General features: G+C 46.5%; 1 protein-coding gene across 7 annotated transcripts in view; it reads right to left on the bottom strand.

Moving 5' to 3' along the window:
- sorcs2 (sortilin-related VPS10 domain containing receptor 2) overlaps nucleotides 1-24,993 on the bottom strand; it is a 74,949-nt gene that overhangs the window by 25,528 nt on the left and 24,428 nt on the right. For all 7 annotated transcript variants that reach the window (XM_088292416.1, XM_088292415.1, XM_088292411.1 and 4 more), the window contains 2 exons: nucleotides 13,333-13,400; nucleotides 4,392-4,491 (listed from right to left, as the gene is read on the bottom strand). In XM_088292416.1, the coding sequence (XP_088148542.1) occupies nucleotides 4,392-4,491; nucleotides 13,333-13,400 (168 nt within the window). The remainder of the gene's footprint in view (nucleotides 1-4,391; nucleotides 4,492-13,332; nucleotides 13,401-24,993) is intronic.

The raw sequence follows: 24,993 nt of genomic DNA, 5'->3' as shown, positions 1-24,993 counted from the left end.
CCTCCACGCCGTTTTCTTCTGGCGGCTGCGACTCCTCCTTATTATCCCTCAACTCTGAGCGACCTCGCGGAGCGCTCCACCAAAAATACATAAATAGTCCGCCTTCCTTCCGCGGATGAGGGGGAATTCTTGTTCTTGCGGGGGAAAAAAAAGGTGGAATTTGCGATCCTGCGACGCTCACGCCATCTGGGATGGCTTTGTGGCTGCCAAATTGCGTCGTTGGCCTTGGCCACTTCAGCGCCTTTAGTGAGCAGACGACAAAAAAAAAAAAAAAAGGTGGTAATGAGGTGATGGGCAACAAGACGACGCTGTGTTGTCCGCGAAGGCTCAGCGAGCGTGAAAAGAGGCCTTCACAAGCGATCGGCTTGTTTGTTATTGTTGATGAAATGCTGATTGATTCGACGGCACTCAGGCGGGCGGCCATTAGGACAAACTCGCAAGTGACTGCTCCCAGGAAAGCCGACGCTTCCTTTTAAACGGCACACACGTCGTCGTGTTGAAAGAAAGCAAAGGCATGCCGCCCGTTTCACGCCTTCACCTTTTTCACGATTGTTCTCGAGCAGCCGATTCTCGCACGTTCTAATTAAAGCAACTCTTGTGATTCACGTTTGCTCATTTTCTCCTCATAGTTCTTATTGACAATTTCTGGCAAGTATCAGTGAGAGTCAACATCAGTCGTGTAATACTTCACGATGCAATGGGGGGGGGGGGCGCGTGTGAACCAAGGGAACGTGCTTTTTTCCCCCACAGTACAACAATAAAGTGTAATTGCGCCTCCACTCCACTAGTTGGCAGTGGCGCTCTCCTTGCCCGTTATGCACAGCAAGTATGAACTCGACGGTGTTGGTTTGTTTTGCAACAAAAATTATTTATAGTTGCAGCGGAGTGTGGGTGGTGGGGGGGGCGCAAATTGTTTTTTTTCTTTCTAGGGGGGGCGTAACAGAAAATAATTGAGAAGCAATGATCTACATTATTAAATATATTGACATGAATTGCAGATTACAAATTTTGCTAGTTGAACATTTTTGCTGCTACCGAGGTTATTATAGTTAAGGAAAACTAAGAAATTAGCGCGAGATAAAAAGTGAATACCTTTTTGGGAAAATAATGTTTTATTTTAAACTAAAAACATGACTGAAACTAATGGAAAAAACGAATAAAACCGAACAAACCCGCTCAGAGAACAAATGAAAAAAAATGTTTTGAATTTTGACTTTTTTAACTTTGGGTCCAAAGAGCCAAGCGCTGATGCAACAATGGCTCTTCTTCATTTGTCCTCTACAAGCGTCCCCTCTTTGTCATCCGTCTGCCTCCGCCCCTTCCCCGTCGCCGCCGTATGCTCTTCAAAAGGCCGAGGATGACAAGACCACTCGACGGGCGCGCCGCTGACGGTTTGCCGTCAGGAGTGGAGTGCGTCTGAGTGATGTCAGCGTGCCTGCGGAACGTTTGTGTGCCAAGGTGGCCAAGTGGGAACACGACAGAAGACGTGGGGCGCTTGTCAAAAGCGGCAAAGATGAAAAGCCGGCCGCTGCGATCGTCTCGGCCGGACTCGACGGGAAAGGCATTTTCAGGCCAACTTTAGCGCAGGTGTCAAACTCAAGGCCGGCGGGCTGAATCCATCTACTCAACCCTAACCCAGTCACCGAAGGCCCCGCCGTTCAAAGCAGTGATAGACCGATTATTGGCCAGACCGATTATTGGAGCCGATATTTGTCATTTTGACGATTATCGGCATCAGCCATTTTTTTAACTTTCAAGGCCGATAAATTAAAATCTGGTTTATTTCAGCTCACTGCAGCACACCTTTCTCTCTCTCTCTGCTGTGCTGGTGGCCCCGCCTGCAGAAGCAGATTGGCCCGCCCACAGCACCAGCTGATTGGTTCTTTGTCGAAGCCAATCAGCAGAAAGCTGCCCGTTTGTTTTCATTGAACTAGAAAACATGCAGCTGAGCCTTGGAGCTCCGTGCACTTTTTGTTCGACTTTTAAAACTAAGTTGTCAATTTTCTAAGATGTAAAAAAGCTTTAACGCATCACTAAAGTTGTTTCATAAACATGTGCTTCAAGGCAATTCAACGAAATCACGTTTTTCAAAATTTTGACCCCATGAACATCGGCTTGAAATATCGTTTATCGGCCTCCATGACTACTAATAATCGGTATAAGCCCTGAAAAAAAGCACATCGGTCTATCACCTGTTCAAAGCCACACACACTCAAAGTCACAGACGCAACAATGTGAGGACGGCAACCCCGAATATTTATTTATATTTATTATGAAATGATGTAACCTCAAACGTTGCCAGACTTCCAAAATGCTCTCAACACCCGATGAGCCAAACGCGGACGCAGCTTGGACACTTCTGTTACCACGGCAACCGCATTGTTCAATCCCAAGCGTGCGCATGTGTGCGCGTGTAATGCAAGTCCGGGACCTCAAAAGCCTCGGAGACAGCTTCTGACATTGCGTTTAAAGGAAACCACAAACACGCACGCTCGCTCGCACACACACACACACGCTCGCTCGCTCTGTGTCTAGCTTCTAATAAAAACAAGCTTCACTTCAAGAGTGAACATACTCTGCTTCCTTTCCACTTGGAATTACACACGTTGTGCTTGAAAAGCACCTCGGCTTAGAACTTGGCCCGAATCGACGCGGTACGGGGGGGCCAATGTCTAAATCAATGTCTTCTGGTGGCCAGGCAAATTTATCAATTTATATGCAGACACACACACACACACACACACACGACAAAACCAGAAAAAAAAGATCAATTTTCCAGTTGTAGATTTTGCCTTTTTATCACTGGCTCTCTTTCCCGTCACACTCGCACACGCTTTCTCGCCACCGCATTGAGGGAGGCCGGCCGGAGTGAAAACTCGAGAAATGGCAGCGGCTCGCCGTGACAAGACATTCTGTTCATGTGCGACACTTTGTATTCCTTCACACACTGAAAAAAAAAAACGAGGGGGAGAAAGTTATCAATTGGGACAATTTAAGTCACATGAGGGGAGAATTTGGACTTTACAAACGGTCGACATTGCGACGGATGTCTTAAAACAACGCGTTTATTCCATCTAGCCTTGTAGAATTAGATTAAAATGTTGTTTAGTTACATTTGGAGATTTTTATGTTTTTACGGTTCCAGAAGAGAGAAATTACATTTAGCAGTAGGAAATAAGTTTTCAAATCCTACTTTCAAACATTTTATTTCTAGTCATCACAGCAGCTGGTGTACCACAGGGCTCAATTTGCAGTCCGCTGTTATTTGCAATTAATCACACACAACTACTTTGGGAACAGCGGCCGTTGTAACGTGACGTGACGCTGCCTTGATGCATTTGTGCAAATATGCAAATGAGCTTCACATCCAAATACCTTCTAACGCGACGCCCTCGCCTCGAGAGGAAGTCGTCCGTCGGTCGTCATTCGTCAATACAACGGTTCAATTTTGTCACACGCGTGCGCGCACGGATGCTAATCGCTCGTGTTCAATCCATTTCCAGTCCTCATTTGCATTTGGCGAGGAAGGGCGAGACGAACGCATGCCTCGGCACTCAGACTCGCTCACGTACGCTTCCCGCCTTTTCAACCTTGACAAATGCGCCCGGCGAAGTCGAGGTATTCATCACGTCGAGCCCACTGCCGGATCTTCAGATGTCACTTTTATCTCCTCTCGGGTTCGAGGAAGGAATCTGACACGGCGTTTCTACGTGGAAGCGGTCCGGACTTTGAATTCACCGCACCCGCCATCTGCGATATGAAGATGAGGACCGTCGCCGCAATGGCGTCCTCGTTCGACATCCGTCAAGCAAACATTTCGACGGATTAGCAAAGCTTCGTCAACGCATCGGGTGGCGATTACGTGCGAGTTAAATCTCGCCTCCCGGGTGAGCCATCACAAGTTGTTTATTGATCCGCACGATGGATGAGGGTCAAGCCGATCTATTCGCGCCCCGGCGGGTCACGGCGGGACGACGAGAGGTCAGGGCAAAGGCAAAAACGATCGGCCGTAATCTGCGCATTGAATTATAATCCCAGGCGGCCGCATTCAGTCATGGACGCTCGGATAATGTGGGATGCGTAACAGCATCTTTTTTTTTTTTTTGAAATATTCTAATGCAACACGAGTATTGTTGGCCGTCCTTGATTTTGCCCCCCCCTCCACCTCTCGACGCCAGCGCGTGACAGCTTTTCATCGATCGGCCGTCAACGCCATATTGCCGCTCGTGCCGCGGCCTTCCACGCGCTTCATTTGCCCTTGGACGGGAAATTAAAGGCATTGCTCCAATTGGACCCCCTCGTCCGCCGACCGATCGCCGTAAAGAGAAATTAAACGCATTTGGGATTGTCTTGCGTCACTCGCGGCTTCTCGAAGGTTTCGCGTCTCTTACCTTCTTCTTGTTGGTCGGGCAGATGTAGAAGCTGCTCACCACAACGGTGGTCCCCGGCATCAGGTTGAGTTTGGTGTAAGTGGTGCCGTAGTCGCTGGACCTGCAACGTGAGAAAACGTCGCGGCTTAAAGAGGTACACGCTTGAAACATAAAATTCATCTCAAGTGTTTCAAGATCGTAAAAAAAAAAAAGAAAGAGAAAGCCCGACAAGCTCTTAGTTCGTCGTACGACTCAAACAGCTGATCCAATCGCGCCGGCAGCCGAATATCGGCGAACGGCCCAGTCAGCTGGCGACAAATGACGATTACCGTGGATGACTTCAAACGGGGGCATCAATTGGAGAATGCCAGCGTATTTCTATGAAGCGCAGCAATCCAAAGCCCGCCGGCGAGGGGATGCGGCGCCGTTAAAAACGAGTCGTGCCCGCAAGGAGAGGCCTTGATCAAAGAAAATGATGAGCTCGCCTGGTTCTGATTTCGCGCCTTAGCACGACGAGACGTCAACGAGGACTAAACACGACTCGTGTACGTCACGTCACGGCGGGCCGGCGCCGGCGCCGTTGCATTCTGACGCAAAAGTCGAGGTCTATTCACCCCTCGGCACAAAAACGGCTTTTAGTGCGAGGCAATTTCAGCCATTAGGAAGCCTCGACAAAGTCATTTCACTCGTCATATTCCGGTAAAATAGGAGGAAGAAAGAAAACGTGGCAAAAAGCGGCTGCTGACGACAACAAAGGAGGGAGCATTCGGTGAGTAATTTAGCGTCGGCGGCACCTAATAGGAAAAAAAGAACGCTCATGATTTGGGATGAACCATTTAGCGTTTTGGGATGGAAATTGCGACCTCAGGCAATGCGATTTTGAGATGCTGAGTTTTTTTTTTTTTTTTTAAAAGGGGCTCTTGTGGCCCACGACCACGAAACAGGTCACAGTAATTAGCGGCTGACTGATTTAAAAAAATAAAAAAATAAATGAATACAAAAAATTTTTTTTAAAAATAAATAAAAAAATCGCAATATTGCCCAGTCCTGGAAGTCATTAATTTCATTGCTGCTTGAATGCTAGGTGCCAAGCTAGCTTGCGCTGCAACATTCCGAACTTTATTTGTACTTTATGCAAGTCCGTTCACAGCCGCAGCAACGAGCTGCGTGATGCGGATCATCTCCTCCCTGGCGACAAATTAACGACCCCACTCACAAGTCGCATTTTCACCGAGGAGGCCAACGAAGTTAGCTAAGTGTGCTACCCGCTAACGTGAAATACGGAGTCGGGAAAGACTCAAAATAAGTGCCTAGGTGGACAGAAAAGTTTGACTGGAACCGCGTTAGGGTGAAGAAAGAAAAATTATATTTCAATCGATACGTAAAATAAGACGACGGCTACGTTCGCAATTGAGCAGACGCTCTCCGACAGGAACACGTAAACGGCTGACGTCATCATGACGAAGAGTTTCAATGTCAAACGTATGTTAAATATTTATCATCGCATCGATAATATTTGCACCACAGACTTTTGAGATGGACGCAATAATCGGTCACCAAAACCTCTTTAGTGTCCTTACGTTATGACAGCAACAACGTTTATTGTTTTTAATCACATTTTCTGCCATGTTTGAAAAAGTCATCGTGTGCATTGTGAAGAAAATCACAAATTAAATCAAAATTGCAACACAATTTTTTTCCTCAAATTCTAATAATGACGACACCTCGCTGGGGTTCTTTTTTAATCCACCGGGACAATCGCGAGTAAATGACAGACGGCGCCTGAACCTCGCACGCCTTGTCAGTCACGCCCACTTATTGACGACTTCGCACTCATTTGCCACGCGTCCGTGCGTCACGTTCCTCTTCCGTGTTTGCCAGGAAAACTCGCCGTTTGGTGTTCGCCTACGACATTGGTGTCAAACTCTGGCCCGCGGGCCAAAATTGGCCCGCAGTGTCATTATATTTGGCCCGTGAGGTGATACCAAATGACTACGATACCATTTTACATTCAAAAGGATAATTGGAATTTTAAAAAGTCAACATTGACTTGCATTCATAAAACCACGTAATAAAAATTTTCAATAAAAAAAAAAAATTGTTTTTCAAAAATGAAATGCGGCTTTTCGGTGCACTGTGTATTTGAGTTTGACACCCCTGACCTACGACAACAACCAAGTGGAAGTTCCCCGCCCGAGCGGTCCCAATCACATGACCAGTGCCCCGAACCCTTCGAAATGTCGTTATCGGGACTTTGAAGTTCATTTTGGAGTTGACTTTGTTGTTAGTTTTTACGCAATCCCGCGACACCGACTTGCAGCAACAAGAATGTTCGGAAAAAACGCCACGTCACCTCTTTTATTTTAGCGAACATGGAATGTTTTCCAAGAAAGTTGCTCGGTCGGCTTTATTTCAAATCCAGTGTGACGACTTCCTTTGAAATTGCTTGAAATGCAAAAATAATGTGTGCGAGTGAGGTACAAATGCACCATTAGGATTCCATTTTGGTGTCATTATTCCATTCGGGAACGTCTCTTGAAGAGCGCTAAAACGATGAGAATCGAGCCTGAGGACAGAAAGAGCGAGCAGGCAAAATCAAAACGGCATGAAAAACGCAAAGAAAAAAGGTTGTTGCGCGTTTGGGTCTGCGCGAGTGCGCGAGACGCCGACGGCCAAACCGCTGTTTTGTTTTTTTTCCCTCCCTTCTTCTCTTTCACTTGAGAAAGAGCGAGAAATCCAAATGCACTTTAGGGAGACGACAGGCGCCGATTCCGAGTGTGGAGAACGTCAAGGTCGCTCATGCGAGAGCGCGCAGACGACGTCCAAAAACGACAAGTCGAGTCTTGTCAGTTGGAATCACGTCGGACGTTTGATAAGGTCACGCGGCGCTACCTCGAATTGGGACTCGAAATCTTTTTGAACAAACTCATTTTATTGTTTCGTTGCCCGTACTCCTTTTATTTCATCAACATTTTTCATTCCATTGAAATTAAACTGGAACGTTTTTCATCCCAAGAACACGATGCTTCTTGTTCGCAAGTGACGGCGGCAAATTCCTCGCTTCGCAACGTGAAAAACGTGATTATTTCACGAAACGAAAACTAATGTAGTCATTAAAATAAAAATAATAAAAAAAACATTTCAGTGAACGGAATCAATTAAAAACTAAAATGATTTAGAAAAACGAAAACTGACTGAAACTACATTTTATGTTTATAAAACTCAGGAGAAGTCTTCGTTCTTCGTTTTCAACTTTGGCAATTCATTTAATATTGATTTTAAAAGTCATTCTTTTGATATTAACGGCACGGCTGTTTCCCGGAAGAAGAGGTCCAACAGTCATCTGGGAGTCGTAGTTCTCTTCATGTTTGTCTCGCAGAAGCGACATCATCGAGCAGCAGCCAATAAAATAAATCCAGCAAATGTCAAAGTCTACGAAAAACTTCTAGTCGCGTAAACTAATCGAGTATTTACACTTGACAACATTTCAGCGTTGTAAACGGAAGTCGTCTGCCGCGATGGCCGACGGACGCGTTACTATTTTTAGCACAAAGGTTGAAGCGCTCTTTTGTGCACCGAGCTTAATTGCGCGATTCCCAAAAGCTTTTGTGTCAGTATCAGTCCAGCTGGTATGATAACGCTCGTCAGATTTCATATTTCTCACAGAGGAAATGACGAATTAATACGAGGAGTGTTTTCGACTCACTGCTGCAAAGGGAATTGCTCGGGCAACAAAAAAAAAAAATTGCGTCGTGCCGTTGCCGCTCGTTCCAGTGTCGGATTGGCCTCACGACAGATCTTTGCACTTGAAGAAATACCCTCCCAGACGTCGCGCGACAGTCAGTCTGTCCTCGCCGAGAAGAAAAAAAAAAAAAACAAGCGAGTGACTGAACGGCGCTCGTTCATCTTTCACTTCGCACCAAACATTTGTCGTGTTTTATCTTCACTTTGAACGTGTGAATTTGGACTCTGGCGTTGGCGTGTGCGAAGTCGCCCGCGGGGAGACAAAAAAAAAAGGAGCAACCGAACTTGGCCGAGCAGAATCGTCGGGTTTGGGAAAAGCTGTTGTTCGTCGGCAACGACTCGGGAAGAACAGCTCGGCAAGTTGCTCAACGGCACGATTTGGGTTCAAGTTGCCAAAATTTAGGCTTTAAACGGACAAAAGATTTGAATTGACTTGGCTTTGGTATTCGGGAAGCACAACTTGAACGACGGCTTGACAAGTTGCTTCTTAAGTTGATTCAATTGTATAGAAAGTCGCAGAGCTGGGCACTTGACCCTTTTTTGTGAACCTGGGGAGCATGCTTTCCCCCCCCCCACCGTACTCCAATAAAGTGTAATTGCACCTCCACTCCAGTAGGTGGCAGTGGCGCTGTCTTTGCCCATTGTGCGCAGCGAGTGTTCACTCGACGGTGTCGCTTTGTTTTGCAAACAAAATGCGATTATTTAAAGTTGCAGCAGAAAGTGGGTGGTGGGGGGGGCGCGAATTGGTTTCTTCTTGCTGGGGGGGGCGTGACAGAAAATATTTGAGAAGCACTGGCCTAGTAGCATAACTTAGCATAACTTAACTTAGTCATTTTTAATGTATGACCAAATATTGCTGAAATAAAAAAAAGGCCTTGACCGTCCACCACTGCCTTAAAGCAACCCCAAAATAGTCACCGCGGCGTCAGCAGACTCGCTTTTACGACCAAAGCGACCACAGTTGTCGATTTAATAAATGTTTCTTCCCATTCCAAATGCGCCATCAAGCAAATTCCTCGACTGCACGTCCGCACGTGCCAATCCATCTCAGCAATTTGACCAGCGCGCTGCAAAAAGCCGCGGCTGTCAGACACCTCTTACGCCCACGCGCGTCGGCGGGTCAAAGGTCAGCCTTCACGGGAACGTTTCCGCGGGCATTTTGGCACGGCAAAGCGATGTCAAGAAACGCGGACCGCCGCTCGTCTGACTGGCACGATGCTTCGGCTCAATCAGTTCATTGCAGCAAATTGGAATTCAAATGTGACATTCATTCCCCGGCGCTAAAATTCGAGTCGGCCCGTCTTCTTCATTGTGTGACGAATGACTCGCAACGAGCGGCAGTTGGTCAAATTTTAAAAAGTGAGGCTTCAACCTTTTTAATGTCACGTCCTGTTGACGTTTATCATCCAACGAAACGTAAACGAACCGGACGCACACATCACAAATTTAAATCGAGCGCCATTGGTGCAAACGCAAAAAGCAAATCGGGCCGGGCCGGGTCACGATCGCTGCTGATCTCGTTCGACTAATTAGCTTTGCAGCTTTATTTAGGCAGAGTGAGCCGTCGGCGTGAATGCGTGTCCTCTGTCAGGGACGAGCACAAATTGATTGTGTCGCCGTGCTTCGCATTTACTCATTGTAATGGCGACAAGAACGCAAACAATTTGGACAAAAGTGTGATGTAGCGCAAATACACACCATGGCGCCAACGCAACATCCGACATGCCGACTCGGTTCCGTGTGGCCGACGCGCTCGCGCCGTCATTAACCCGCCTCCCGGCTCTGCCGAGTGTATGCAAATGAGCCAATTAGCCGCCAGCGCTGCAGAGACGCGCGGCGGCGACCACCTGCGAGTGTCCGACCCGTGTGAGGAAGACTCCCGCGGGAGGTAACAGGCGCCGTCACAAACACACATGCCCGAAAATGGACACACAAAAACAATTATTCCCCCCCCCAAAAAAAAGAGCCTTGGCGCGATGAAATGCCACCGCCGAGCGAAGCAACTGTCAAGCAAAAGACGAGAATTCGACCTTGTCGATCCAAAACACTTACGACAGTCCGTTTAGCCTAAAGCTAAATATATTGCGGCATTCCAAGCCTTTAAGCAACAAGCGCGAGTCACAAATGATGGAGCAACACATGTAGACAGACAATATGAAAGCACTTACGGGCATATATTTGTCACCGGCTGTGAAAAATGAAATTAATTCAGCCTAGTGAAGCTTTTTTGCGTGTCTCTGACTGCATCATACTGCTCCCTAGTGGCCAAAAAGTGCACAACAGAAGGAGCAGCACAATGTCCACTGAATGGATTAGCAAAACAAGGTGGCAACAATTGTTCAATGTGTTTTTGATGAGTTTAAATAAGAATCAAGTGCGGAATGGCTACAGAATGTAACCGCCCACAATTCTACAAGATGGCAACTTGGCAAGCAGGGCATCCTAGCCTCATTTAATTACCGCAAACTTATGCGTGCATGGCACTTTAGAAGCTGTTTAATGCGTTCCACTAAAACTAATATTTTTGTGAATTTTTTTACTAAAAAATACCAAGTTTTTCTAATCTTGCACAAAAGTAAAATGTTTAAAAAAAAATAAAAGCTAATGCTAAAACGAACAAAAATTAACACTATGTTTTAAAAACTATCAAAACCATCTTGAACTCGAATTAAAACTAAATTAAAAAGCCTCAAGAGGAAATAAAAACTAAATCGAATTCAAATTCCAGAACTATCATAAATCAAAGCAAATTCTGCCTCACAGCTCTCAAAAGTTGATTCCCGCAATCGTCATTTTGCATCTTTTCCGCTATTTGAGACAATTGTGGATTACGGACGGCGCCAAAATCCCGCGTGGTTTTGCGCAGGCCGGGTTGGGGGGGGGGGGGCGCTTCTATCTGAAAGCATCGCGCAAAGAGGATTATCGCAAATCCTCGCTGATGTTTCTTTTTGGGCAGCCTAAAGAGGACGCAAATTGAAGCCAAGTGTCCCAAAACGTCCGCGGGAGGAGAAAGCAAAGCAGACCCTCATTGTCGGCTTTTGTTTTTCTTTTCACAAAAAAGATTTTCTTGTGGCCGATGTGAGAGCTGATGAAGGCCTCGCATTAAACTTGACTCGTCTGCTGCATGAAAACGTCCGAGCAAAAAGTTGATGCGTCAATTTGGAGAAGAGGAAATCCCGAAGTGTCACGTATTCAAAGATTTTTCTTTTATGTCGGTTTAGCCAAGCTGAGGTGGGGGTGGCGTTTTTTTTTTTTTTATTTCAAGCTGTTGTCAGGAAATGAGACAAGAGTGATGCAGCGGCCGCAAGGAGATGAAGTGGCGAGTTAACAGGAAAAGGTTGAGTGCTGTTATGGGATGGAATAACGGGATGAATTATGATAATATCGCGCGTATAAAACACAAGTTATTATTTGATATTGACTTCTGAACATCACTTTGCACTTTATTACCCCGCCAACCATGTGATGCCGTCGTTAACAAGCATGACAAAACACGCACACACATGCATATATCTATTTATTTATGTCTAGTAATCTTTTTTTTTTTTACCTTTCTTTGCGATCGAGTGCGTCTTGTCCAAACACCGGAGCGCATTGACAGACAATTTGTGAGCAGCTCTCGAACATTAAAGACACCTTCCGCTTTGGCCCTGCCTTGAACCCACTTAGCACCCCCCCCACCCTCCACACACACACGTCCCCCCCCCTCCCGACACACACGCATCAGCGCGCTTCGTGTGTCGGCGGTGTGTAATTCAGGGTGCATGCTGGTGACGGTTCAGCCCAGCCCAGTTCGTCTGTTCTCAATTGCCTGAACCGGATCAAGAAAAAAGTGAAATGACAAAAACAAACGAGGCAATTACAAATCGTTTATACTTGAGGTATTTTCTTTGTGCCGTAAATGGCTTGCTTTGCTCCCCAAACAAAAACGGCACTTTTGGATTTAATGTTGACGATCTTTACGCTTTATCAAATTTGTATTTTTTTTATGTGGGGATGAGCAACTTGTAGTCAAGGTGACATCAATAATGATGCATTTCTTTTTTCAATAAGAGTGTCGAGAGCAATCGGGGCGTGCGCGTGCGCGTGCGTGTCCAGGAGGACACTTTGTATAGCGGCAACGTGCAGTATGTGTGTTTCATGTTTTATGAAGACTGAGCTCAGAGTTGCTTTCAACCTTCAGCCTCAGGCAACACTGAATCGCACAACTGGAACCAGCGTGTGTGCGTGAGCGTCCGTGCGCGGGCGCGAGCGAGTGAGCGAGTGAGCAAGACATACATGCCCCAGGGGGGTCAGCAGCCAGAAAAAGAGCGCCACTTTCTCTCGCCCCCCCCCTTTGCTTTCCCTTTACTTTCTGCTGCCAAGATGAGGATTTCGAGCTTTCGAACATCATTTCGAGCCACATCCATCCGGACTGCTCCTCTTCCTCGCCTAAAATCTTTTCACAGTGCATAAATAGTACAAATGCAAGTGGGGAAAAACAAAATGTGGCGAGGTAATGGAACAAAAAAGGAATAAATAAAAAAACTAAAAAAAGAAATAAATATAATATAATATATGTCTGCGGAGAAGTCTAACAATTAAAGTGTCAACAGACGAAAGAGGCAAATATGCACATAATTCATACAAAATTCCAGGGAGAATTGAAAGTTGCATCTAATGGGAGGCTGCAGCTTTGAAGCTCTCCAAAAAGGGGGAACGCCATGAATTAAGTAGCATCATCGCACACGTTTGCTCTCTGGGAAAGTACAAAAAAAAAAGAGTTAATTTTAGTCAATGTCGGTCATGAACCATGTTGGGTCTGTTTTCTCTTGCGAAATGGAAGAGAATTAAGTCTCCTCTCATGTACCTGCAAGGTCAGGCTCAACATCGGAGCATCTGCGAGGGATTAGATGGAAGCGAGAATTAATATTCCATGAGAAAGTACGCACAAGATTCTCGCTGAGAAGTTGTGCAGGCGGGATGATTTTAAAAAAAAAATTTTTTTTTTAGCCACTAAAAGGCAAGAAAAATTGTTTCTGGGCACCCTGACTTGACCCCGTTTCCACGCTGATACGTTATCTGAGCAAACAGATGCCATCGCCGGCCTCCCGGTGCTCCGTCTCGCCACCCCACAAGCGCCGCCAAGGCCCCGCCGGCCATTTACAAGATCCAGTCGGCAGGCGCGGCACCAGGTCACCTCCTGACAGACGGCCCGCCGCTCAGCGGTTTGGCTTACCTCCACAGAGAGCTCTCCAGCACCTTGGTGGAATCGGCGTGGTAGTACTTGGTCAGAATGAGAATGACCTGCAAGAGGAGAGGCGACACAGCGCTTTAGTTGGCAAGCATTTGCATTTCAAACCTCTTTGCAAAGATTCTCCTTCGGTGTGGGCTCAGCCGGACGTTTAACAAGCTGGCTTTTTTTTTTTTCTCTTGTGCAACCTCGGTAAGAATCGGGTCAAGAGCGCTATTGACATTGGAGATGGGTCGAAGCTGTTACGGCTAATGATCGGCAATGATGGCTGTGCCCGTTATTGGAGGCCATTATTTCAAGTGTCACATGAAGAGCGCAGCGCACTTCAATGTTAGCAAAATCACGTTTATTACTCAGCACGCCTGCATCGTCTCATTTCTCAGTCAGTTCACATATCATGCCGAAATAGTTTTGAAAAATTACAGAATGCCATCCTTTCAAATCACATTTGTTGTAAAAAAAAAAAAAAATGCTGAATGTGATATTTCACATTCAGTCTCAAGTAGTGAATTGGCGCCTTGCACACACAAGACGGGCTGGGCGTGTTTCTATCGGTAAAATAGGTATCGGTTAGGGGCCGACGAAAACCCACTTCCGTCTTTGCTGAGGCCGTCCTTTTTTAAAAAAAAAAAAAAAAAAAAAGTGTCCTCCGTTCCCAAAATGGCCGTCCATCCGGACCACTTGAAGTCTGAAGACCTCAGAACCCAACTGGTTTCATATTCAAGCAGCATTTCTTGAATGTATTCGCAACCAATCTCATTCAAGTCATTCGTAGACCAGTTGCAACATTTTCAAATCATGAAAAATCCGAATCTGAACATTTTGAAACGATTAATCGCTTCGCTCTACTTTGATGACATTCAGTTTCTCTCCACGCAGCCAACAAAACACTGCCATTAACCGACACCCACGTCACTCACCACCTTTTAAAGCAATACGCAGTCACAGCTGAACGAGAGGCATGGCGACCCCAAGAGGACAAAATAATCGTTTAAAAATCGAGTTTTGTTGGCAGCCTACCCGACGATTCAACTTTTCATGAATAAGACACGGCGGTCCACGGCAAAAGCGGGTTCACCCGGTCAGGCTGCTCCTTCAAAGCGCTCCCGTTGGTGACAGCGATGGGATTGGCACGGCCATGTTGCAAAGAGGTCAGAGGGCACATCACGATGTGTTGACGTGCAACGCCGCGGCGGAGGCTGAACGTCTCCGAAAGCCTTTTGGGCATCAACTTGACTGAAATGCGCTTTCATTCCCTCAAACAATACTCCATCGTTGTTCGTCGTTTCGCAGGATTGTGCAAAAAAAAAAATTCTTTGAGGGAAAACTCATCATCTTTTGACGTCGATAATCGAGTTGTGCTCGATTGTCGGAGCGTGACCGCAACATCCTCCACTGCGGCTTTTTTGTTTGTCCGCCAGGGCGGAGAATGAGTCCAGTGACTTTTATTGGGGGGGGAGCGGACAAGACGGTCAAGACCTCGCCGCAACTCGGCACGGGACGCACAAGCGAGTCCATTGAGAGTGGCGATCACGGCCGGGCGACGACAATATGTCGCCTGTCCCGGGGACATTTGCCATGGCTTGTGCGCGATTGTGCATTGACGAGAACGCGGCGGGAATGCAACGTATGAAAGGATGCAAGCTGCTGCTGGGCTCCAAAAGGAAGAAAGAGCTTATTCATGAAAAAAAAAAAAAAACAGACCACACACAAACATCGAATGGCAGTCTGGAATGAAAGAGGTCGAGACATTTTTTGGAAATGAAGATGAAATCGTCCACATGAACATTTGAGGACGTTCTTCTTCACCAGCTCAAGTTTACCGCCAAACAAAATGGAAAACAAAGACACTCTTGCCTTCTATGAACACACCTGCAGATATATAATAGACTGAGAGAGCATCAAAGTCACAATTTGCCGATCGATCGATGACATCTCTGATTGGATCCGCAAAAGAGAAACACAAAAAAAAAAAACCACAACTTTGTTCACTCGTTCACGTTCTGTCCTGCCATCGTTAATAATCCAAGATTACGCAGCACGTACATCTGAATTATTTTCCAATATTTTTATATAATTAGGGAATTTTGGGGGCATGGCAGGTTCCCCAGACACATTTTTTGTGTGTTGAAGGTTTTTTACCGTTGGAGGCGAATTAAAAAAAAATTTTTTTTACTGTTTAATTTTTTTGCTTCATTTCAGTTTGTGTCAGTTCTGGCCAAATTTTGGCTATTTGTGGGCGGGTCTCGTCCCAATCCGCTGCGATGAGCAAAAGTCGATCGTACGGCAAATAAGTTGTTTAAATTGATTGGTCCATCTTCCGATTGGTGATCAGTTACTGTTGTTTTTTGCTTTTTTTTTTTTTTTTAATTGCTGATTGGTTCTAAAATTTGGATCGCGCAAACAGACTGACTGACATATATTCTTTATCCTGTGGGAAGAACGACTAATATTTGGACTTAGTTTGGTTATACGTCTCAATTGTCTCGTTATACTGCCCCCAAGTGGCCGAGGTGTACACAACAGAATGAGCCACACACATTGAAATAAAGCAAAAAAAAGGGTTGGGGGGCGGGGGGGTTTAGGTGTTTCAACTCTTTACGCGCTATTTGATTATGTCATGACTGCATATTTTCATTCAACGACAAGAAAAAGAAACTGGCAACATTTTTCGATCCTTTCGACTAACAATGGCCAACGTTCTTTTGCGTCGACAAAAGGACACCAAGTATCCAAAATGAATCGCTCCATTCGTCCAAATATTGCCAATTCGCTCCACCGAATGGGCGGGGACACCAGACAGTAAATCTGGCGAGCGTTTTATTCGGGCCCGGCCGCTGACCCGCACGCTCGTTAGCATTTTAACGGCACTTGGAGATTGCCACCATTCATTAAAGGGCTCGGCCGGAGACGAGAGGGGAGGGGAGGGGGGGGCAATTACACGCACCTCTCAACAAACCTTCGCCGGGGCTGGACAGCACAGCAGCACCGCTTTTTGTTAGCCGTTCATATTTGCTTCTCATGTCGCATCCGACGGCAATTTAAGATCGCGAGCATCTCCTGATACTCGCGCACACGCACACACGTGCGCGCTAGGCCTTATTGTCTACAATGGCAGGTTGCATCCACATCAGGCGATCTTTAGAGAGCCCAAAAGCGCCCCCCCCCCCCGTGAAGCATGCAAATGCATCTCTGGTGGTGAGGGGGGGGGTGCAAGGAACCCGCCGAGACGGACTCGTCCGCTCTCCAGCAGCTAATTGGAGCGACAAGAGTGAGCCAAGCGAGCTGCTTAGATGTGAGATAATCTACTGGCGCGCGTCGGAGGCCTTCGGGAGCGTCGAGGAGAGCGCGCGGGGGTGGAGAGACGGGATATGGCGGCAGATGGGGGGAGATAAAAACGGCGTGAGAGCTGGAGAACAAAGAGACAAAGACGGATGTGGAAGCGACAACGCGGCGCGGCGCGGCGCGGCGAGGGACGAGCAGAGAGGTGCGAAGGCGTTCATGGGAACGGTAATGGACGGAGCGCCGGGAGCCGAGCCTCGTGCCACTTCCAACCCGTTTATTGATCCCGGCGGCTTCTGGCTGACGAGACTTCCAACAAAGTTCATCCAGCGCCACGCCGCCAGCGCGACTTTTTAAGGGAACAATGTCGCCAAACGGGCGACTCGCATCGGATGACGTCCGTGCAGCAAATGCGGACAAAATACACAACTTGGCAACTCCAACAAAATGGACTTTCGGAATTAAAGGCGAAGTCAACCAGTAAAAGAGCGATCTGCTTTTTTCAGGGTCGATGTCGATTATTAGAAGCCACGGAGGAAGATAACCGATATTTGAAGACGATATTCTTTTCTCAAAAAGGAGTCAAATGGCGTCAAAATTTGGAAAACTTGATTGAATTGAATTGCCTTTTAAGCATGTTGAGTCAACAACTTTATTGATTTAGAACATAATAAACCTTTTTTTGATCTTAGAAAATAGACAACTTTGTTTTAAAAGTCGAACAAAACTCAGCTGCTTTTCTTATAGTTCAATGAAAACAAAAATCGGCAAATCGTTTTCTTTTCGTAGTGAGTTGTAGTAATCGGACATGTATTCAAATTTTGGCAAAGTCTGTTGCCTTATCGTACAAGGTAGTTTTCGTTTTATAAAAACCAATTCATTTGAAAAGTGTTTTTATTTAACTTCATTGACATTTTTTTCAAATTTAGTTTTCGTTTTCTTTGACTGTAAGCGTCTACGATTGGTAGAAATGCCGTTCGCTAAATTAACGTAGCTCACCACCGCTAGTTAGCGAGCCGACGCAGCTGCCGGTGCAAATTCTTTTTTTTTTAATCACGTTCAAGCGCACCAGCTTGGATGGCTAACCACACTCAAAACGCAAACCGTCAAGCCCGTCATTTGCAGACACCCACGTCACTCACCAGGACAGGCCCCGCCTTTGACGTCACTCGTCCTTCAACTGTGGAACGTGAGCACGGTGACCCCAAGTGGACAAAAATAACGAGCACACTTCACATGCTTGGTTCCGATCGATTTAGCGAACCATTTCGTTCCCAGACAAAGAATCTCGTCCTGGCTCGGGTTCCATTCCCACAGTGGACACAGCCGGTGGGCCGAGCCCAACAGCTGTTGCAGCCGCATTATCGTAATCCCGAGCCCCCCCCCCCGTGTTCCGTCCACGCCCCCACCATTTTCCCATCATCGCCCCGAGGCATTTTTTTTTTTGTTGCTCGCTCATAAATACCCAGCTGGTACGTTTCCCAATTGGTAGTTGGACAAAAGCAAAGAGTCTTTCCTGCTGCAATTGTGTCAACAGGAGTTGAAGATGACTTGGCGAAGTGGCGCAGCGTCGAATAAGTGTTGACGGAAAACGCAGAGGGAAGACTCTCGGGGTCTCATTTGGCCGAATGCGTCGGACCGATACATTATTTATACACGTTCCTCACGCAAAGAAGCCACTCCCGTCCTCAACGGCTCGCGTTCAAAAATGCACTGCCATTGACGGATATAGACGCCAAAAAGTTCATTCGTTTTAGGAGTGAAAAGAAAGAACAACCTCGCAAGATTTCCAAATCGGATTCTTCGGGACAATATGCACGTGCACACTGCCGCCCCCTACAGGACAGGAATGGAATTGAGCATTCACCTGCTAGGGGGGCAGCGGGGCAAACATGGAGGCAAAGGAATAGATGACGTCAATTTGCGGTCACCGTGAAGACGAACAGCGCCGATGCGTCGGGAAAAAGTGGGCGTGTCTAAGCAAAGCAAACGATGCATCAGCACACCTCATTTACTTCCTGGCCGTGATGCTTCATTTTGTCAAGTGAAGACGCCTTCAACAGGGAAGCGTGCCAAAAAAAATGCAAGACGAATGTTTCGTCTGGATGGAGAGGAGGGAACTCCCACTCTTATTTCTCGCGGCGTCAATCACAGAATCTTCCGACTTGGCCCGTTTGCTCGGCATCGCAGCTGCTTCCCGCTTCCCATTTGAGGAACGTCACGCCACGCGATGCAACGCCACGCGGGCCGCTCGTAACACGCCTGGCATTTTCCGCCTCTTCCGATCCGGTTGCCGAGGCCACCCGAGCTGTAGAATGAGGTCAGAACCAAGTAAGTCCGAGGCAGCCTGCGAAAAAGCCGGGATCTTTTGAGCCTCGGCGAGATGCAAATGCGCTCTGACACACGGCCGAGCGCGGCTGTCCATCAAGCCTGCGGGCAAAATAAGGAGCGCCTCCTCGGCTCGGACTGAACGGGCTTCCGGACCTCGCCGCCTTTGTCGGACGGGCCTCGTCTGCCGACTAAATAAGGTGCTGCATCATTAAGCAAAGCGTACGGAGGGCGCTGGAAACGCAGGCAGGCCATGCGGCCGATGGAAAACGGCTCCCACAGGAGAAGCCGAGGTTGCACCGGCGGGAAGGTGCCGTCTTGGGGAGATTTATTATTTTTTTTTTGCACGAAAAGCAACAGCAGACGGGACACGATCGACATTCGCGTCTCAAGAGTGACACGCCGAGTCATTGAGGATCGGACATCTATATTAAAAAAAAAAAAACTGCAGCCCTCCACATGCAATATATTGAAGGGACAATCAAAATCAATACGCAGATTATCGATTAAACAGATGATTACTGGAATCCAGTGCTTCACAAATAGCCCCCCCCCAACCCGATGCTGAGGGGGGGCTTGTGACCCTGGGGAACATGCTTTTTTCCCCGCCGTACTACAATAAAGTGTAATTGCACCTCCACTCCACTAGTTGGCAGTGGCGCTCTCATTGCTTATTGTGCGCAGCGAGTATGAACTCTTCGGTGTTTGTTTGGCAACAAAAATGCTCTTATTTAAAGTTGCGTCGTAAAGTGGGTGGGAGGGGGCGCAAATTGTTTTCTTCTTGCTAGAGGGGGCATAACAGAAAATAATTGAGAAGCACTTCTGTAATCCCTCATTTTTGTGGTTAATTGGGAACGGAACCACATGCGAAAAAGTGAAAAATTACCAATTAGAATTTTTTATTTTTCATTTTTTTATTTACGCCTCCATGACACCTTCGCAACCCCACCAACTCGTTTCCCAAAATTGTAAATAAAACAAATTTGACTTTAAAAATGCAGAATGAACTCCAAGCTGCAAGTGATCTCCGTATAAGACCGGCGGCGGACGATGACCACGGAACGTTGGCGAATAACTGCGCTCAAGTTTTCATTATTATCTTAAAAATGGCCGAGGGGCCGAAAAATGGTCCAGGCTGGAGGGCGGCAAAAAAACTTGAGGATGTTGTACATGTGATGCTGCACACACACACACACACACACGCACACACGTCGTACAAGATGATATGAGCACAAGTCACAACCTGGCGTGAGGCGAGGTGGACACCAGATGCTCTCACTGCTGTGAGAAATGTCAGCAGTCCAGATGGCTTTTTTTTTTTTTTTTTGCTCTACGCTCGGCGCAAACGGTGTGCGTCTTTATTTGTTATTCTTATTATTTGTTGGAACGCGATTGTTATTCCAGCGACCACCGTAGCGACCCGTCTCGGCGGCATGACACGAGACATCTCATCCATAAACATGTCGACGTTGGCGGTGGTTGCGTTTGGCCTGGCAGATGTCAAGACTGTACGTTTTTTTTTTTTTTTTAGGATTCAGCTCACTGTTTTGAAGAGCAGATCTGCTTTTTTTTTTTTTTCAAGAAAATATGAAATTATGACAAAAAGCTTTTCATGTCAACTTTGAAATGTCAAATGATCTTTTTGACCCCGCAGAACGTGAAGCTTTTACTTCCCTTTATATCTGGTCGTTCTTCGTCGAGGATAAGGAATATATTGCCGTGATTCTTCTTCTATGATTTAAGGCGTGAGCGTGTCTACGATTACCGTAACTTCTCGGCTAGTTTCTGTTAGCCCGTCAATGGGCTTTCACATTATATGTTAGCATTGAGCTAGTGGACTTTTTTTTTAGCCAGCTGCACAATGTTTGCTTTGAGATACAAGTTAAATTCATTCATTTTATTTTCCATTTCATTTCAACATCGGTGGTTCTTTGAAGAGGACAAAGAATATATGCCCGTGCTATTTTATCGAATGTGTCGCTCGAAGAAATCAAATAGCGATCAACGAAGCTATCGGTTGCTTGACAAGATGTAACGTCTCGTGGTGTCTCGCATCAATTAAAGCACGGCAACAAAATGTTTCTCGTGCAACTTGAATGACTCAATAAAAGCTTCCGATTCAATTGGCACAATTAGGCCGTAATGGCGCCCACTTAAGACTCGCACCCGCGATTGGACGGAGATCCATTTGGTGCGGACCACTCTCTTGGAGTTAACTCACCAGATACACACACTTCACAAATTGAGCGCACACACGCACACGCAAGAGAGCACATGCCAACCTTCATCAAGTCGACTCAGCGAGTTCACGTAATTGCGCATGTAAACAAACACTCACAAATAACAAACAAACAATGCGTGTGTGCGTGTGTGTGTGTGTGTGTGTGTGCACGAGCGTGCCTAGCCTCTGGAAGTGTCAGATTAGTGGATTAGAGAGCGGGCCTCCAACAGACCACGGCCCCGCGAGAGCGAACCCGCCCCCCCCTCGCCCTTTTTCGCCTCTTCCTTTCCCACTTTAGAACTTTGTTGTTCCCTTCACTGCGTTTTCCTAAAGCGACCCAAACTTTGCCGCCGCTGAAAAAGGTTCACTCTCGGTCACACGAGCAGCGATTTTCAGGATGCTCCCCGTTGTTATCCGGGGTGGCTTTAGAGCGCCTCGTCGTCAGCCGTGAGTTATGCGAAGCGAGAAGAGGGAAAATTATTTGAGATTTGGCAGCCAGCGTGGGGGCCGGCGGCGTTTTGGAACGACGCGGCTGCTTTAGAGCGCCTCGTTGCGCGCCGCACACGTTTGCAGCGGCTCAAACGGCTGTGCCGGCCGGCATGAGGAAAACACGAGATCAAGTCAAATCCGTTGGGTGGTCGTCGTGCTATTTGACTGACGGACTCGAGCTGAGTGGGCGTGGCTTCAGCGCATTCAGAGGACACGCCCACTCAGCTGGGCTGGCTTTTTTTTTTCAGTTTCATAGTGAAGAGACGGTTGGCGACTGTGAATTACAAGAGTGTGCTTGCTTTTGTTCGCTGCACAAAATCACACGCACACGCGCACACGCACACTGGGGGTGGGTGGGGGGGGGGTGGGGCAAACATGGCAGAAAGGAGTCAGCCAGCGCGTCAGGCCCGTTCCAATTGGCCGGGCAGCGGTTGAAGGTTATCCCAGCTAACGAAGGCGTCACGCCAACCGTGGCGAGAGACGCGCACAAAAACACAAACGAGAGTCTTCAGTGACCTTCAGTGCAGCTGTGGCACCAAAACGCAAAACGTAACCAATAAGAGCGCGAGAGAACCTCGCATCGTGGGCGGGCTTGTCATTTTTCAAGCATCTCGAAATGGGATTGGAATTTAAATAAATGCTCATTCATAACAAATTCTTATGAGAAAAGAAAAGTCGTGTTTTTTGGGGGTTTTTTTCTTCAAGAAAAATCAAGTTGTCAGCATTCCAAGAACGACGACGTATTTGTTGGTCACAAAGCATCCACACCACGCATGGACGCAATCGAAGAACCACGTTACACAAACGCGACAAATTCTTCAATGCTAACAATCCACGTTCACGCGAAACTCAGACGTGATTTTCAACTGACGGATCACGTACGCAAAGAAAAGTCTTTAATCTCACCTTCAGCCAGTTCGGGATGCTTGTTTTTTTTGTTTTTTTTTTTAACATTTGAAAAGTGCGATCTAAATCAGATTAGATTCCTTTGAATTTGATAAATGGGAGCAAATAAATATCAAAATTATAACGGCAAAGTAGACGATTAGCCACGAGAAGCAGAAATTGAATTTCAGTTTCACTTTTGGCCGTGAATGAAGGCAACCAAAAAGTCAGATTTTTAAAAGCACATTTATTCTATAATAATTCATAATAAATAAAATAATATGCCTTTCATTCCGGGAAAGGTGAAAATGAAGGCTACTATTTTTTTTGAAAAATATGACTTTAGTGCGACTTCATTCAAAAAAATTAAAAATAAACAACAGCTTCATTCATGCATTTAAGGAAGAAGTCACGATCATATGAGATTTTTAAATTGCACGCCAGCCAATACATCAGTCGGCTGAATTTTTCAGATTTTCTGATTTAACACATTCTCTTTTTCTTCTTGTAGAAGTGTGGAATTTGCATCTTTTTTTAACATTGTAAGTGTTAAAGGGACCCAAAATGAAAGTCATTTTATTCATTAGATATATTTTTTTACTTAATCGGCCGATTAATCAATGATCTGAATTTTATTCGGCCAAATATCGCAATAAAAAAAATAATACATTTTATATATATTAAATAAATATTTTGTTTTCCTGACATATATCGCATTTTGTTTTTTTTCATTATTATCATACGACATGATTGAATGCAAATTATTTGACCCCCCCCCCCTCGAGCGACAGCTCGCACATCCATGGGCACCCCCCCCCCCCACACACACACACACTTTGTGTATTTGACGACGCATCCAGAAGCTTCATTCCGATTTTAATTGGTGAGTTTTAAAGCGTCACATTTTCATCCTTGAATCCCCTTTGGCCTCCTGCGCTTTTCATTGTTCCTTCCCGCTTCCTCCCCCCCTACCCCCCCAACCCCCTCCCCTCCCTCGCTCCCAAAGACTCCCCCCTCCTCCCCCACCATACCTGTTCTTTCCCTCTTTTCATCTCTCAATCATTTACCTGCCTCCCTCAGCTTCCCGCCTCCCGGAGGAGGCGGAGGAAGCCTTGATCACGATTCTCTCCGCAGACACGACTTTTTGCATCGACCAGCGTCTCCCGGCGAAGGTTGAAAGCTTCGGAAGACTGCACAAAATGTGTGTGCGCTGCCGACAGCGGCGCGCATCATTTTGTCTCTCCGGCGCGCCGACACACAAAACTGCCCGTCTATTTTGGAACGCGACTGTGAAGAGATTTTTTTTTAATGATAGTCGCATGCGCTGCTATTAACATTTCGCATCATGTGATCCCACCCACGCACGCACGCACACGCGCACGCAGGCCTGTCATTGTCCTGTCAAGCTATCTTTGGCCACCCGGCCCCTCGGCACAAATGACCGCCCTCCCACAACAAGCCGTCAAGGCGCAGTCAGTAGCGAAGCCCCCCTCCCCCTTCCCCCCACTCCGCGCCAGCCAATCGGAGGCCACGCTGAGCGGCCCGACAGGAAGTGGCGCTGACAGCCCGCTCGTTGACTAATGACTATTCAGCGGCAAGATGTGCATCGGGCTTTGTGCTCAGGCCGTGATTGCGCTTATTTAAATGTGTTGCAAATATTCACACCCCCTGTCTGCCAATCAAAAGCGGATGAGCTCACCGTACATCGGAATCTTATTCTTATCTGCACTTGTACACAATCGCGAAGAAACGTTCCATGATTGGGTTGAGTAGTTCAGTTCAACGCTAATAAACAAAATCTTCACTCAACGAAAGTATTAGTTATCGTACGACAAAAGCGTGAAAATGCCGATGCGGAGTTTCATTTTTTCACCGGCAAGTAGCATTTAGCCTCCAAATACGTTCGAACAGATTTGCAGGCACACGTTCAAATGGACTTATATTTACAAAAACACATTCTAGTTTACGGGCAAATATGTTCAAACTAATATTTCCCACAATGCCATGGGGGAGTTTTTCAACATTTGGCCTACAGTCTACCAATTCGTTTGAAAGTGAGGTCAGTAAACAATATTTATTCATATTTTGTATTTTTTTTGTCTGCAATGATTTTTTTCCCCATTCGGCATTGTTCCTCATAATGCGGCGGGTTACTGACGTTCAGATATGCACAAAATGGCAAATGTAAAAAAATACTAATACTTTTTCAACTTTTTTTTCCTTGAGCCATACCCTGTGGTATTAATTTATGGTAAAAAAAAAATGCTACGCTGGTAGCACTTAGCCTACAAGCGTACTTGGGCGCATGTTCAAACATACTTTCAAGTACATTGGAACATATTTAAATATGTTGGAACGCATCTGCCAGTCGAAAGTTTTTTTACTCCACATTGGCAGTTCCGCGCTTTTCTAAATAACGAGGATTAAGAAACAAATCTCGA

This window comes from Idiotropiscis lumnitzeri, chromosome 4 (genome assembly GCF_059441095.1).
Source record: "Idiotropiscis lumnitzeri isolate Australia: NSW breed Sydney's pygmy pipehorse chromosome 4, RoL_Ilum_1.0, whole genome shotgun sequence".
NCBI classification, from domain to species: Eukaryota; Metazoa; Chordata; class Actinopteri; order Syngnathiformes; family Syngnathidae; genus Idiotropiscis; species Idiotropiscis lumnitzeri.
The sequence above is the reverse complement of the archived record's forward strand: the minus strand, read 5'-3'. Positions and strand labels throughout refer to the sequence as shown.